Here is a 15,706-nt window from a genome sequence, read left to right as displayed (position 1 = left end):
CCTGAGTATTATCAATGGCTCCTTGCCAAAACTAATGTGCTTTTCTTAGTCTCTTAATCTCTCCTGGCCCATATTTATGTGACAGTGTGTCTTCTTATGCTTCTGTATGTTTACTTAGGAAGAATTAAACTTTAAAATCAAATACAAGAAGTATAGAAAACAGTCTCCTTCACATCCCTTCTTGTATAAAGTAACCCCAAGTTAATTTGGTATAGATCCTGTGCAAACTTTGAAAAAAAATTCTTTTACAAAGTAAAATAAAAAAATACAGAAATTAAATGAAATCACATGTATTGTTTTGCTTCCCTTTTGTTACAACCCTTTTCATGTTAATGAATGTAGATCTGTATTTCTACTATGTATTTTATATTAAGAATGTAATTTAGCTATTCTCCCACTGATGGATATTCAAATTTCTAATTATTTATAATTACAAAGTGTTGCAATGACCATCCTTGAACATACATCTAATCAAGTTATTCTGAAAATTTTAAAACTGACAGTTGCTGGTTCAAGTATCATGTGTATATATATATACACTACTCACAAACATTAGGGGATAGTTCAAAATGAATATGAAGCGATGAAATTTCCCCTAATGTTTGTGAGCAGTATACATTCTACTTGAATTTTATTAGGGAATGTAGTGTATATTTAGAATTATGATAGTGCAAAATTGTCCTTCATGGGTCACACTTTAGTCTTTCACTAAGTCTTCAGAGTGCCTTGTTTAGACCTTTTCCAACACTCATTATCCATGAATGACCTTTTAGTTTTTATAATTGTGATGTTAAGTCTATGAGCTTGAGTTTTTTCTTTTTGTTAATTTGATCTTGGTATTATTTTTTTTGCTCATTAATTATTGTTGTTATTCTTTCTCACTGACTTAAATTTTTAGAATAAGCATTAAGTTTTCTGTGGTTTTGACTTTATATTAACATAACCTATAGCCTTTTAAATGTTTATATACTAATTTTTCTTCTGTGGTCTTGGGGCTTGTCTTGCTTAGAAAGGTCTTCCTAAGATTTATAAAATATTTTCTGTACTGCCTTCTAACACTTTACATTTATACTAATATCTTTAATTCTTCTGAAATTTTTGTATATAAAAATATTAGAGCCTGTATTTCTGTATTTGAAAAACTCCACCTCTATAATAAATAAATATGGTTATTTCTGGATTCTGGTTTGTTCCACTAATCTTTTGGTCTACTCTTGTTCCAATACCATCCTATTCTAAATACTCTAGCTTTATAGTTTTACTAACATGTATTTGGGTTAAGTCCTCATTAATGGTTCATTTCCAAAAATTTTTTGGTTAATATTGTACATTTAATCTTTCAAATAAACTTTAAAATCATCTTGCTAATTTTCACTAAGAAATTACATTAGCATTTTTACATGAAATTCAACAAATTTAGTCTCAGAACCCTATTGTTACAATACTGAACCTCCTCGTACAGGGACACAGCATCTTTTATTTATTCAAATCTATTGTGATATCAAGTTTTGTTTTCATGTAAACTTTTTACTCCTTGATAGGTTTACTCCTAGAACATTTCACCACTGTTGCTACTCATGTAAATAAGATCTTTCTTTACATTTAAAAATTGATTAGTTTATAAGAAATCTTACTTCTAGCTCTAGCCAGATAGCTCAGTTGGGTAAAGCATTGTTCAGAAGCACAGAGGTTGCAGGTTTGATTTCTCATCAGCGCATACAGGAACAGATGTTCCTGTCCTCTCTCCTTTCCTCTCTATAAAATCAATAAAGTAAAAACAGCCTGACCAGGCAGTGGCGCAGTGGATAGAGCATCGGACTGGGATGCAGAGGACCCAGGTTCGAGACCCCGAGATCGCCAGCTTGAGCGCGGGCTCATCTGGTTTGAACAAAAAGCCCACCAGCTTGAACCCAAGGTTGCTGGGTCCAGCAAGGGGTTACTTGGTCTGCTGAAGGCCTATGATCAAGGCACATATGAGAAAGCAATCAATGAACAACTAAGGTATTGCAACGCGCAATGAAAAACTAATGATTGGCCCTGGCTGGTTGGCTCAGCGGTAGAGTGTTGGCCTGGCGTGTGGGGGACCCGGGTTCAATTCCCGGCCAGGGCACATAGGAGAAGCGCCCATTTGCTTCTCCACCCCTCCTCCTTCCTCTCTGTCTCTTCCCCTCCCGCAGCCAAGGCTCCATTGGAGCAAAGATGGCCCGGGCGCTGGGGATGGCTTCTTGGCCTCTGCCCCAGGTGCTAGAGTGGCTCTGGTCTCGGCAGAGCATCGCCCCTGGTGGGCGTACCGGGTGGATCCCGGTCGGGTGCAAGCGGGAGTCTGTTTGACTGTCTCTCCCCGTTTCCAGCTTCAGAAAAATACAAAAAATAATAATAAAAAAGAAAACTTATAAAAAAAAAAACTAATGATTGATGCTTCTCATCTCTCTCTGTTCCTGTCTGTCCCTCTCTGAAAAAAAAAAAAAAGTAAAAACAAACTAAAAAAACTTCTGTATGTTGCTCTAATGCAGGGGTCCCCAAACTATGGCCCACGGGCCGCATGCAGCCCCGCCGCATTTCCGGAAGGGGCACCTCTTCCATTGGTGGTCAGTGAGAGGAGCACATTGACCATCTCATTAGCCAAAAGCAGGCCCATAGTTCCCATTGAAATACTAAGTCAGTTTGTTGATTTAAATTTATTGTTTATTTTAAATATTGTATTTGTTCTCGTTTTGTTTTTTTACTTTAGTTTTTATTTTTATTTTTTTTAAATTTATTTTTTGTTTTTTTTATAGTCCGGCCCTCCAATGGTCTGAGGGACAGTGAACTGGCCCCGTGTACAAAGTTTGGGGACCCCTGCCCTAATAGCTTACCATCTTACTGAACTCTCTATTCTAATATTTAATATTTCACAGTTGTATTACATTCTCCAGGTAAATTACATCATTTTGTCTTAATTTCTTCCTTTCCAATTTCATAGCTTACTTATCTTGTTATAACACAGGGTCCAAAATTCTCAGAACAATGCTGACTTACAGGAATGATAGCAGATAGTTTGGACCATACTACTGAGTGTGCTGTTTATGTTCATTCAGTTAAGCAAGCTTCCACTTATTACTTAATATTATCTTCTTTTTGAGTCAGTAATAGATGCTAATTTTTAAGTGAATTTTCAGTATCAATTTAGATGATAGTTTTTCTCCTTGATTAAATTAGGAAATTTTCATTGCTATATTGTTTAAATGTTAACCCATCCATGTGCTGGCAGGATAAACTCAACTTGTTTGACGTTATTCTCTAAATGCACTGCTGACTTTATAGTTTTCTTAGGATTTTTGCTTATACATTCATAAGTGAAACTGAGATATGTTTTTGTTTTTACTCTCCTTATTTAGAATCTATTTGGGTTATGCTATCTTCACAGTTGAGAAGTATTCCATTCTTCTTTATGCTTTGTTCCTGGTCACTTGTCAGGGATACCAGCTATTATTGTAATCAATTTATTTTCTATTTCATTTATTTTTAAATCCTTTGAAATTTATTTTGGGAGATTTAATTTTTCTGTGTTGCTGTTTCCATTTTCTGATCCTTCCTGCCATGTGTGTACCTTTAAGGATGTGCTGCCTCATTCCCTCAGTGAGTTTATCCATACAACAAAGTAAAAAATGAAGACTTTCCTATTATTATATAAGTGGCTATAAGCACTGTATTAATCTGGAGTCAGTCATAGTGAGTTCCAATTCCCCACCTCCTAGTTATGTGATCTTGGCCAAATCTGAGCAGTTTCTTCATCTGTAAAAACAGGAATAATACAGATTAGGAATAATAATACAGATTAAGTTTGAAACTATTTGTAAATCACTTAAGCATAAAAACTGTCCCACTTTGCCTGACCTGTGGTGGTGCAGTGGATAAAGCGTCAACCTGGAAACACTGAGGTTGCAGGTTCAAAACCCTGGCTTGCCTGGTCAAGGCACATATGGGAGTTGATGCTTCCTGCTCCTCCCCTTCTCTCTCTCTCTCCCCCTCCTCTCTAAAATGAATAAATTAAAAAAAAACAAAAACTGTCCCACTTTAATAATCCAATAGATGTCTGGTAAAAGGTCTCAGCTGCCCCATTTCTAAAAATAAGGGAATTGAGGTGACTAATCCCAAATCCCTTCCAACTGTAAAAAATATCTTACTTCCAGTCTATCAGTTTATTCAGTAGACAGCCAATAAACCGACCTACTTACCCACATAACAGTTAGTAATCCCTTCCCTATTGAACTAAGTATTCTAGATGTCAGGAACTCCATGATGAATAAGGAAACAGTCCTTATCTTCCAGAAGCTACCGATGAGGATCAACTATTAAAACAGGTAATTTAATACAATTTGATAAGTGGTCTAATATAAAGGTTGTGGGAATTCAGCAACTTTGAGGAGTATGTGCAGCAAAATCAAAGATCTAGGCAGGAACCCTAATTCAGGTACTTCCTACATACTAGCTGTGTATCCTCAGCCAATTAACTTTGGTGCTTTATCTGTAAAAAGCGAAAGTAATACTATCCCGGTAGGTTATATTAAGGATTAAATAAGAAAACTAGCCTGACCAGGCGGTGATGCAGTGGGTCGAGTGTCAGCCTGGGATGCTGAGGACCCAGGTTTGAAACCCTGAGGTCGTGGACTTGAGTGTGGGCTCGCTGGCTTGAGAGTGGGATCACAGGCATAACCGCATTGTTGTTGGCTTGAGCCCAAAAATTTCTGGCTTGAGCAAGGGGTCATTGGCTCGGCTGAAGCCCCCTAGTCAAGGCACATATGAGAAAGCAATCAATGAACTAAGGTGCTGCAACGAAGAACTGATGCTTCTCGTCTCTCTCCCTTCCTGTTTGTCTACCCCTGCCTCTCTCTCTAAAAACAAACAAAAAAAATCTAATATAAAGCACATAAAGTACTTACTACAGTGCCAGACTAATCATGTGAACTCAGCATATGGCAGTTATTAATATTACAAAAGGTTATGCAAGTTAAATAAAGGCAATTTACTATATTTCTAGAGGAAAAGTAAGAGTCATGGGAATCTTCCAAATGTGTACACAGCACAAACCTGTTGCAAAGCTTAGGTAAGAGGGGGTGGGGGCTAGGTGAGAAAGGTGAAGGGAACGAGAAGTACAGATTGGTAGTTACAAAACAGTCATGGATGGGGCTGTAAAGCACAGAACAGAGAATATAGTCAATAATACTGTAATAACTATGTATGATGCCAGGTGGGTACTGGAAATATCAGGGGGATCACATTGTAAAGTATATGGTTGGCTACCACTATGCTGTACACCTGAAACTAACAAAATAATATTGAATGTAAACTATAATTGGAAAATAAAATTTAAGTTCTGTAGCTAATAAAAAAAACCAAAAAAAACCAAAAAAAACAAAACCACCAAGGTGGTAACAACATCTAAAACTATGTGCCAAGACAGTAACAATGGAAAAACAGGGTGAGAAGGGAATCAAGGTGGGTGATGCCCTTGGACGGCAGAGAATTCTAATTTCTGTATTCTCAGCTGTTAGCACATTTGCATTTAACCCAGAAATTTACAATAAATAGTGAATAGAAGAATACACGTTAAGCCTTAGGGTTGAAGAAATAGATCTGGGCCAAACTGTTGAAAGTAAATATTCTACGTGAAAGGACCCTTGGATTTAAAGTGAGGAGACCTGGAGCAGTCTTTTGACTAATGACCTGTGTTTTTATACTGGCTCTACAATTTACCTGATGTTTGGCCTTAGTAGCAAATTATTGATAACTTGAATCTCCTCACCTTTAAAATAGGGATAACACCTACCTTACACAATTATTGTGATAAATTAAGTACCAAGCGATTATCAAAGGGCTGGGCACTAGCAAGCACTCAATGAAAGCAGCTGCAGCTGCTAACTTCTCCTTTAGGTCTTTTTCTGTATTTGGGAGAAGTTAGGGTTAAGAATCGCTTTTCTTCAACGTTCCAACCAGCACTGAAAAATTTATTCTGGGTTTGCCAAGGACGAAAGGCCCCGCCCGGCACGCACCACACAGGTCACCTACGCTGACTGCAGTCCGGGAGCCTCCACCTGGGCGCCGAGCCATGGAGGGCGCCATCCACGCAGGCCGGGACAGAGACCCGACCTGGAAAACGCTGGGTGTGAGACCGACCGGAACCTCACCGAAAACCGGTCTCTACCAGCATCCGATTCCTCCTGAAACGAAGCCTGGGAAAAGGTGAAGGAAGGGAAGCCGGAAGTGACGCAAAGCCGTAGGAACTGGAAATGACCGTAACACGCCGGAAGTTTAGTCGTTTCCAAGGCGACGGCTCCGGCACTGATACAACCAGGTGGCGGGAGTCGGGAAGCTGGAAAGCTCCTCTGAGGAGAGGGTACTCGTCTACGGCGGCCGCCGCCACAGCGACTCGCGTGGAGTAGCAGCCGAAGACGGCGGCCGCCAAGCTGGCCCTCGCGCATGGAGGATAAACGGCCGACCCAGCCATCGCGGCGGCGGGGCAAGGGAAAGGGGCAGCGAAGACCAGGAGTGTAGTCTCAGGGAAGACAGAACTTCTGAAGGTGACTCTACGGGAAGAGTAAGTGAGGACGTCGGTTTCTCCGGCAGTGACTCGAGAAGGGTCGGCGAAGACCTGGGCCACCGCCGCAGTAGTTCTCGGGAGACAGTGAGACGAGGTGGTGGCCACGGTCACTGCAGCTCCTGGGAGGGAGGGAGGGGAGGCGGCGGCTTTCGCAGCAGTCACTGCAGTTTCAGTGAAGGCGGCGGCCAGCAGACTAGTGTCTTCAGGGGAGCGGTCAGGGAACTCGGCGGTCTCCGCCTCAGCGGTACCTTGGAGGGAGTCAAGGAAGTCCGCGACCCCGGCACCAGTTACTCCGGGAAAGGGGGCAGTGACGACCGCGGCCGCCGCCTCAGCGGCTCTTGGGAAGAAGAGAGTGTCGATGGCGGCCCTAGCTTCAGTAGTTCCTGGGAGGGAGTAAGTGAGGACCACGGCTACACGGCCAGCAACACCTCCGGGGTGAGCGGCAGCCTAGATTCCAGCGGCCTCCTTAGTGGCTCCTGGGAGAGGGAAAGTGAAGACGGCGGGTCGCGCTGCAGGGGCTTCTGGGAGAGAGCGAGAGAGGACGGCGGCCCGGGTCCTAGCGAGGACGAGGACGGCTGCTGCAGTGGCTCGTGGGTGACAGCAAGTGAAGACCGCCGCAGCAGCGAGGGCCTGGACTCGTCTCCTCCTCGGAGCCCGCGGGATCGCACCATGCCCGGGGTGCCCATGTCAGGCACCGCCACCTCCTCCACGGAGACGGCAACGCCGTGTGAGTCATGTTACTTCGATGGCCCTGGTCTCTGCCACGCTCCGTTTCTCACTTTGCCCACATCAGCCGTATTCCGTTCTAGCAGTTCCCTTTTTCAGCTGTCACTCCTCACTTGCCCTGATTGACCTCTTTTCACTGGGTCCCAGAGCTGTTCAGCTTTTCCCCAACCTCCCTCATTTGACCATTCTGCACATTCCTGAGACTTCTGGCCCATTGATGTCCACTCTTGTTAAACTTAGGAACCCTTTTAAGTTCCTACTTGACTTCTCTGAAGCATTTGATCCTGTGCAGATGACATTAGACAAACCTAGTTTTCTTCCTTTCACTCTATCGACTCTCCCTTTTCTTTGCTGACTTTTCTTCCATCCTCTCCTTAGATGTTTTTTTGCCTGGACAGTGCCATCACTGGTGCTTTTTTTCTTGTTATGTACTATAACTTAAACACTACTGATGACCTATGTTATTCATTATATCATAGCCAAATCTATGATCTATGTTATTCATTCAGCCATCCAGTATTTTTTTTTTTTTTTTTTTTTTTTTTTGCGAGAGGGACAGGAAGGGAGAGAGATGAGACCCATCAACTCATAGCTGTGGCACCTTAGTTGTTCATTGATTGCTTTCTCATATGTGCCTTGACCGAGGGGTGGGGGGGAACTGCAGCTGAATTAGTGACCCCTTGCTCAAGCCAGCGACCTTGGACTCACGCCAGCGACCTTGGGCTTCAAACCAGCAAACTCTGGGCTCAAGCCAACGACCATGGGGTCATGTCTGTGATCCCACGCTGGTGATCAAGCTGGTGAGCCCGCGCCCAAGCCAGTGACCTCAGGGTTTCAAACTGGGTCCTCAGGGTCCCAGGCCGACACTCCGCCTGGTCAGGCAGTAAATATTTATTGAGTGCCTAATATGGGCTATGTCTTAAGGATATATAATTAAAGAAGATAGGCATATTCTTACCTTTTACTGGGGAAGATAAATACTGAGCGAATAATGACTACTGAGATGAATTTTATAAAGAAAAATAGGGTGTCCTTGGTTCCAGTGTGGAATGAAGATTGATATCAGAAAAATCTGCCTATTACTGAGACACATCTAACACTGAGATCTGAATTCCAGATCTCTCCTCTGAGCTGCAGACTCATATGTACTAGTCCCTTCTGGAACTCTTCCTTGGGCACCTTAAGATCAACATGTCTAAAATGTAATTTTGTATCCATATGCTCTCTCTGTCCTGCATTCACTTTCTAGGTGGCACCACACCACTCAGGGAACTAAGCCAGACTCCTTGGAGTAAGCCCAGTACTCTTACCTATTTTGTCCACTATATATGTCCAAATTCAGTTTAACCTGTTTTCATAATATTTGTTGAATATTCTGTTCCCTAATACCATTCTCTTAGTTGAATCTCAACCTTTCTTCTGTAGACTACCATAGCTGTTTTCTTACATGGTCTCCCTGAATCTATAGTGTTGCATTTTTGTTCCTCAGTGAATTCCCCTTGCCGCAACCAGTCCTATAAACCCCAGCTTTACACATCTGATCATTATTAGTTTTCTGTTTAAAACCCTCAGTGATTCTTCATTTAAATGTTTCTAGCTCTTCATGGTTCTAGTGGCTTCTGCTCCAGATAAGCTGAACTTGGTTGTATTTTTCTGTATTTGCCTGTCTTCACAGATTCAGGGTGGCAGTTTGCCAAGACCTCAGTTCTCTGATCAGTCCTAGGGAAATCACTGGTTTTCAGTTTGTTCAGTTTTTCTCCTGTACATAAGAGAATGACTCTTCCATTCTCTTTACATGTTAGAACTGAAATGGAAGACTGATTAAGATGCTAATCACAAAAAAAAGATGTTAATCACACACAGAAAAGATGTTAATCATAAACATCTTTGTAGTAAATTATTTGGAAAACTAAAGTGACCTTGTGTTTTCTTTTGATTCATTGCTTTACTATTTTTCTTGTATTGTAATGTATTTTAAGCAATTTGATTTTTCAGTGGGTGCCAGGAAGAAGGTGCATTTTGGTAGCATACATGATGCAATACGAGCTGGAGATGTAAAGCAGCTTTCAGAAATAGTAGAACGTGGAGCCAGCATCAATGAAGTTGACATTCTCCATAAATTTAGCCCTTTACATTGGGCAGCACATTCTGGAAGTTTGGAGGTAAGACGCTAAATAAAACTAGGGTGGGTTTATAACTGTTAGCAGTTTTATAAATTAATTTAATAAGCATAACTGAGGCCCTATACTAGGCACTGCAAATATTTTTCTTTTCAATTCAGTCTAATTACTGGGTGTTTTGGTTACAATGGCTTTGTATCCCAAAACTTAGTAGCATAAAATAACCATTTATTTATGCTCAGTAGTGAACCAGGAATTTGGATCCCAGGGCCAGCTTGTCTCTGCTCCGTGATGTCTGGGGCTTCAGCTACAGATTGAAAAGCTGGGGCCAGAACCTCCTGAAGGCTTGTTCACACAGATGTCTGGTGGTAGATGCTGGCAGTGGCCTGGGCACCTTAATTCCTCTCCATGTGGGCCTGTTATTTGTGAGGATTGCCTACCTGGGTGAGTTTGTCCATCCTCACAGTGTGGTGGTTGGGTTCCAAAGGCAAGTATGTATAAACAGTTACTTAGGATAACATAATGAATACCTAGTTCTCTTAAATCCTAACATTTTTTCTAAGTTGCTTCAGATTTTTAGAAAACAAATGGAATATTATATAGTAGTTATATTTGAAGTCCATTAGCAACCCTCAGGGCACCATTTCTTTCCTCCCAACTCCAGAGGTAACTATTACCCTGAATTTGGTGTTCATTATTCCCATCTATGTTTTGTGCTTTTATTGCATATAATTATATCATTGTATTAAATGACATTTTATATAAATGACACGTATCATTCTGCCGCTTGGTATGTGTGATTAAATATATGTACTCTATGTCTTTCAGCCATGTTGTAATAGTTTATTCTTAGACTAATATCAGAATTTAATTATTTTTCAATTGATAAATATTTAGTTGGTTTCAATTTTAAGCTAGTACAAGCAGTGTTTTGTGAATTTTTTAATGCAAAACTTCCTATTCTTGGGCTGTGTACAAAACGAACTGAAATTGTTCTCATGATTCAGGTTGTGTGTGGGGAGCTTATTTTAGCTATTACCTGTACATTCCCTGGCCTGACGGCTGCGATAGCTTTATTCCCTATGCAGTCTTTCTCCCCCCGCCACACAAGGGCTGCTTTCTACCAATATGACTTCTCCGTGATTTCTGGTTTGTCTGGGCTTCTCTGCTTCTCGGAACCAAATCTGATTTGGAGTCTCTCTTCACCAGTTTGTGTTCCCTACTTGAACTGTTGTAGACAAGGATTTTCTCTTTGGCCTTTTAGTGATTTCCTCTCAGCTGAGAGAAATGTGCCTTGACAGATCTTTCTGAGAATGCAACCCTTGGCAAGTATTTTTTTCTGCTGTTCTCTCCCACATCTCTAATTTTAATTTTTCTTCTTTTCCAAATGAGAGGAGGGGAGATAGAGAGACAGACTTCCGCATGCACCCCGACAGGGATCCACTCAACAACCCTTATCTGGAGCCAAACTTCTTCCCATCTGGGGCTGTGCTTGCAAGGGAACTATTTTTAGTTCCTGAAGCGGAGGCTCCACAGAGCCATCCTCAGTGCCTGGGCTGATGTGCTGGAACCAATTGAGCCATGGCTGTGGGAGGCAAAGAGAGTGAGAGATAGAGGAAGGGGAAGGCTGGAGAAACAGATGGTTGCTTCTCCTGTGTGCCCTGACCAGGAATAGAACCTAGGACATCCACATGCCTGGCTGAACTCTACCATTGAGCCGACTGGCCAGAGCCTACCCACATCTCTATTTGATCTACATTGGCAGCTTTTCCATCTGTTTTGTGGTTTGAATTTCAGCTGTCTCTTAGTTTCATCAAAGATGGGATTTTCTTATTTTTCTTTTTGATGATTTTGAAGAGATGAAAGGCTGATTATACTCTGCCATATTCCAATAGGATAGGACTTCTTGATGTACCATTTATTTAATCTCTTAATGTATGGGGGGGGGAGAGAGAGCTAGAGAGAAAGGAGAGGAGAAAGGGTGGAGAAGCAGATGGCCACTTCTGTGTGCCCTGACCGGGAATTGAACCAGGACATCCACACACTGGGTGGATGCTCTGCCACAGAGCCAACTGGCCAGGGCCAATTCAAGCAGTTTTTAGACTTCCTGACTTTATCACTTCTCCATAATAATTCATGGATTTGCTTTCTCTCCTGAATTCTGGCTTATGTATCTTTTGCTTGATCCACAGCTCATGAATATCTGACTAGCATCTCAAATTTAATTGCTGTAAAACTAAACTATTATTTGTTTCTATCACTTTCTTATTTTTCTAGGCTAATAACCTTTGAATCATTATTTAGTTGTCTCAATTTTTTTCATCATCTATTATATATTTTTAATAACAACAGAAAAAAAACCCATAGAACTATTGTAAAACAATATTCTTAGTCGGTGACTATTGTAATATACAATATAAAGCAGTTAATTTCCTCTGAAATCTGAGAAATATTAAATATGACCATTTTAAAAAATGTCTATTTGCATTATATCAGTTTTTTACAGAGGCATTAAACATTATTAACCTTTGTCTCAGTGAAGGTACCCTTCATGGTGGTGCACAATGATGCAGTGAGAACTGATCACTTGGTCATTTGATTCTGTTCATCTTTGTCTTTCAAATTTGCCTTTTTCATCCTCATAGCCACAGCCTTAAATCTAATTAACTTTCTTTTTTTGTCTTGTCTACCTCTAGTTCATATTCTGTATACAAAATTATCACTCTAAAATCTGATATTACTTAACCCCACCCTCTACAGGATCAAGTTCAAGCTATTTAATGTGGTAGATTTATATTTCCAATCTTATCTTTTAACATACTTGGACATTTTGAAAGCTGGACATTTTAGATTACATGTTGTAGCAACTCTGGAGTCTGATTTTACTCCCTAACTCCTACCCAGGGGTGGTTGTTGCTGTGTGTTTGTGTGTTCGTTTGCTTGCCTGGAGTTGGTTTTTCTCATAGTGTGTGGCCATTGCTCAGTTGTTGCTTTTAATTCTTGTTTTTATTTTTAAGCCTAGCTTCCTAGGGTTCACCACTGGGTCAGCATGGCTTAGTGGTCAGCGAGTGACTTATGACAGCATGTGCTTAAATATCGTGAGCCAGTAATGATTTCATCTTTTACTGATGGGTCTGTGTTTGGCTTTGGAAATGTTTTCAAATCCAAGCAGTTTACATATTAGCCTGACATCATTTTAAAAAATGTGTTTACAAGGTCTCAAGTTAGCCAGGGATGTCTGTCTAACTTAGTTCTTCTTCAGTCTTTTCTGGGTCTGAGAAGCCTTGTACATACACACAGCCTTTTAGATCACAAGGGATAAGTGAAATCTTAGTAAGGTTCATTTCTTGGATTTTCTTATTAATTTTCTGGTAATCTTTAGATTTGTGCTTGCTCTGACCAATGTCCTGATTTCAGGCTAGCTCTGATGTTGGCTTTCTCAGATTGTTCTGAGGAGTGGAATTGTTTTTGACAATGTGTGTGGGCACGGAATTTTCCATGTTCAGCTCCTAATAGCCCCTCCAGCAGGACAATGGAGCTGTCCACCCAGGTAGATCTTCTGCATGGGATATAGAGATAGCTGTAGTCCCAGTAGATTTTCTTGAGTAAATGCTTTTGATTTTGTTGTATACCTTTGGTCAGTTTCCAGAATCATTAAATTGTTGTTTTTGACAACTTTGTTCACTTTTATCATTGCTTCTTGGGGAGGATTTGCCAAGCTCCTCATTTAGTCATTTCTGAATTCCTGCTTGTCAATTGATTTTTGATAAAGATGCAAATGTAATCTAATGGAAAACAGATACTATTTTTATTAAATAGTGCTGGCATAATTGGACATTTATATTTAAAAAAATAAACCTTGACCCATACCTGACATCATATGCAAAATTGTACTCAAAACAGATGATAGGAAAATTTGAAACTTAATCTTATAAAACTTCTAGAAGAAAACATAGGAGAAAGTCTTTGCAAATCAGGTATCTGGCCTGAGCAAGTGGTGGTGCAATGGATAGAATGTCGGCTTAGGATGCAGAGGACCCAGGTATGAAACCCCGAGGTCGCCAGCCTGACTATGGGCTCATGCAGCTTGAGCGTGGGCTCACGAGCTTGAGTGTGGGCTCACCAGCTTGAGGGTGGAGTCTCCAGCTTGAGCATGGGGTCATAGATATGACCCCATGGTCACTGGCTTGAGCCCAAAGGTCACTCACTGACTTGAAGCCCAAGGTTGCTGGCTTGAGCCCATCACAGGCTTGAGCAAGGGGTCACTGGTTTGGTTGAAGCCCCCCGATCAAGGCACATATGAGAAAGCAATCATTGAACAACTAAGGTGTCGCAACAAAGAATTGATAATTCTCATCTCTCTCCCTTCCTCTGTCCTTGTCTGTCTGTCTTTCTCTCACTTAAAAAAATTTATCTGAATATGTAGCCAGAATAACAGGCTCACAACTCAGTAGTAAGAAAAAAGAATAAAACAAATTAAAAAAAAACAAAAAACGGCAAATGACTTCAATAGATACTTTCTCAAAGATAATATAGAGGGCAGTTGAACACATGAAAAAATATTCAACATCATTAGGCATTAGGAAAATGCAAATTGAGACCACAATGAGATGCTACTACACACTTATTAGAATGACAAAACAAAAAAACCTTAAGAAATGACAATACGAAGTATTGGGAAGAATATGGAATTACTGGGACTCTCATACATTGCTGGTAGAAATGTAAAATGATACAGCCACTTTGGAAAACAGTTTGGCAGTTTCTTATAAAGTTAAACTATACTTACCTATGTGCCAGTAATCTTGCTTCTACATATTTACTGAGGACAAATAAAAAACCTGTACGTGATGTTTGCAGTGGTTTTATTCTCCAGTACCTGAACAGTGTTAGTAATATACTAGTCTACCCATTAAAATTTGTTGACTAAATGAATGATTTACTGTGATTATTAGTGAAGTTGTGCTTTTAAAAATATATATTGCCTTGGCAGGTTGATTCAGTAGATAGAATATCTACCCAGTGTATGGATGTCCTGGGTTGGATTCTCAGTCAAGGCACACAAGAGAAGGGACCATCTGCTTCTCTCCCCCTCTCTCTCCCCCTTCTCTCCCTCTTTTCTCACAGCCAGTGGCTCCATAGGTTTGAGCTTCGGCCACAGGTGCTGAGGATAGCTTGGTTGGTACCAGTGTGTCAGCCTCAGGTACTAAAAATAGCTCAGTTGATTCAAGCATTGCCTCATGGTGCATGTGGGAGTCTGTCTCATTATCTCCCCTCCTCTCATATATGTATTATTGGCCACTAATATCTGTGACAGGCAAATTTAATTTTTAAATTTAAATTTAGTTTTAAAATGACCATTTAGGAGATCTAAATCGTAAACCTTTTCAACAAATGATATGGCTATGACTGATTTCAGTGTATTCGAATGATACAATCAATGTTTTTTAAAAAGAAAGTTTTTAAAAATTGATTTTAGAGAGACAGAGAAGGAGGGAGAGAGAGTGTGAGAAAGAAGTGTTCATTTGCTCCACTTGTGCATTCATTGGTCGCTTTTGCTCTAACTGATGAGATAACTAGCTAGACTAGAAAGAAACTTTTTGTAGGTAGAATCTACAAACTTGAACATATAAATATGTGGCACAGACCTCCAAGAACTACTATAATGAGACTTATGGTAATTTTAAAATATCTTTTTTTTTGTATTTTTCGAAGTTAGAAGCGAGGAGGCAATCAGACAGATTCCCGCATGTGCCTGACTGGGATCCACCTGGCATGCCCACCAGGGGGTGATGCTCCGTTGCCACCAGAACCATTCTAGCGCCTGAGGCAGAGGCCATGGAGCTGCCCTCAGTGCCCGGGCCAACTTTGCTCCAATGGAGCCTTGGCTGTGGGAGGGGGAGAGAGAGAGAGAGAGAGAAAGGAGAGGGGGAAGGGTGGAGAAGCAGATGGGTGCTTCTCCTGTGTGCCCTGACCAGAATCGAACCTGGAACTTCCACACGCCAGGCCGATGCCCTACCGCTGAGCCAACCGGCTAGGGCAATTTTAAAAATCTTAAATGAAGATGTATTTGACTCTCCCCACACCCCTTTTTATATAAACCACTTTTTCTTTTTTTTTAAATGTTTTTATTTATTTATTTATTTATTTATTTATTTATTTATTTACAGAGACAGAGAGAGAGAGTCAGAGAGAGGGATAGACAGGGACAGACAGACAGGAACGGAGAGATGAGAAGCATCAATCATTAGTTTTTTGTTGCACGTTGCAACACCTTAGT

General features: G+C 40.9%; 1 protein-coding gene across 1 annotated transcript in view; it reads left to right on the top strand.

Annotated features, from left to right (window-relative positions):
- Window positions 1-6,325: 6,325 nt before the first annotated feature.
- The window catches only part of ANKRD42 (ankyrin repeat domain 42), a gene marked incomplete at its 5' end in the record, with an annotated part of 60,120 nt that continues 50,739 nt past the window's right edge, over window positions 6,326-15,706 (top strand). Inside the window, 2 exons of the mRNA XM_066249180.1 lie at window positions 6,326-7,307; window positions 9,302-9,468. Of these exons, the coding sequence (XP_066105277.1) occupies window positions 6,326-7,307; window positions 9,302-9,468 (1,149 nt within the window). The remainder of the gene's footprint in view (window positions 7,308-9,301; window positions 9,469-15,706) is intronic.

The sequence above is a fragment of the Saccopteryx bilineata genome, chromosome 1 (assembly GCF_036850765.1).
Source record: "Saccopteryx bilineata isolate mSacBil1 chromosome 1, mSacBil1_pri_phased_curated, whole genome shotgun sequence".
In the NCBI taxonomy this organism is placed as follows: domain Eukaryota; kingdom Metazoa; phylum Chordata; class Mammalia; order Chiroptera; family Emballonuridae; genus Saccopteryx; species Saccopteryx bilineata.
The sequence above is the reverse complement of the archived record's forward strand: the minus strand, read 5'-3'. Positions and strand labels throughout refer to the sequence as shown.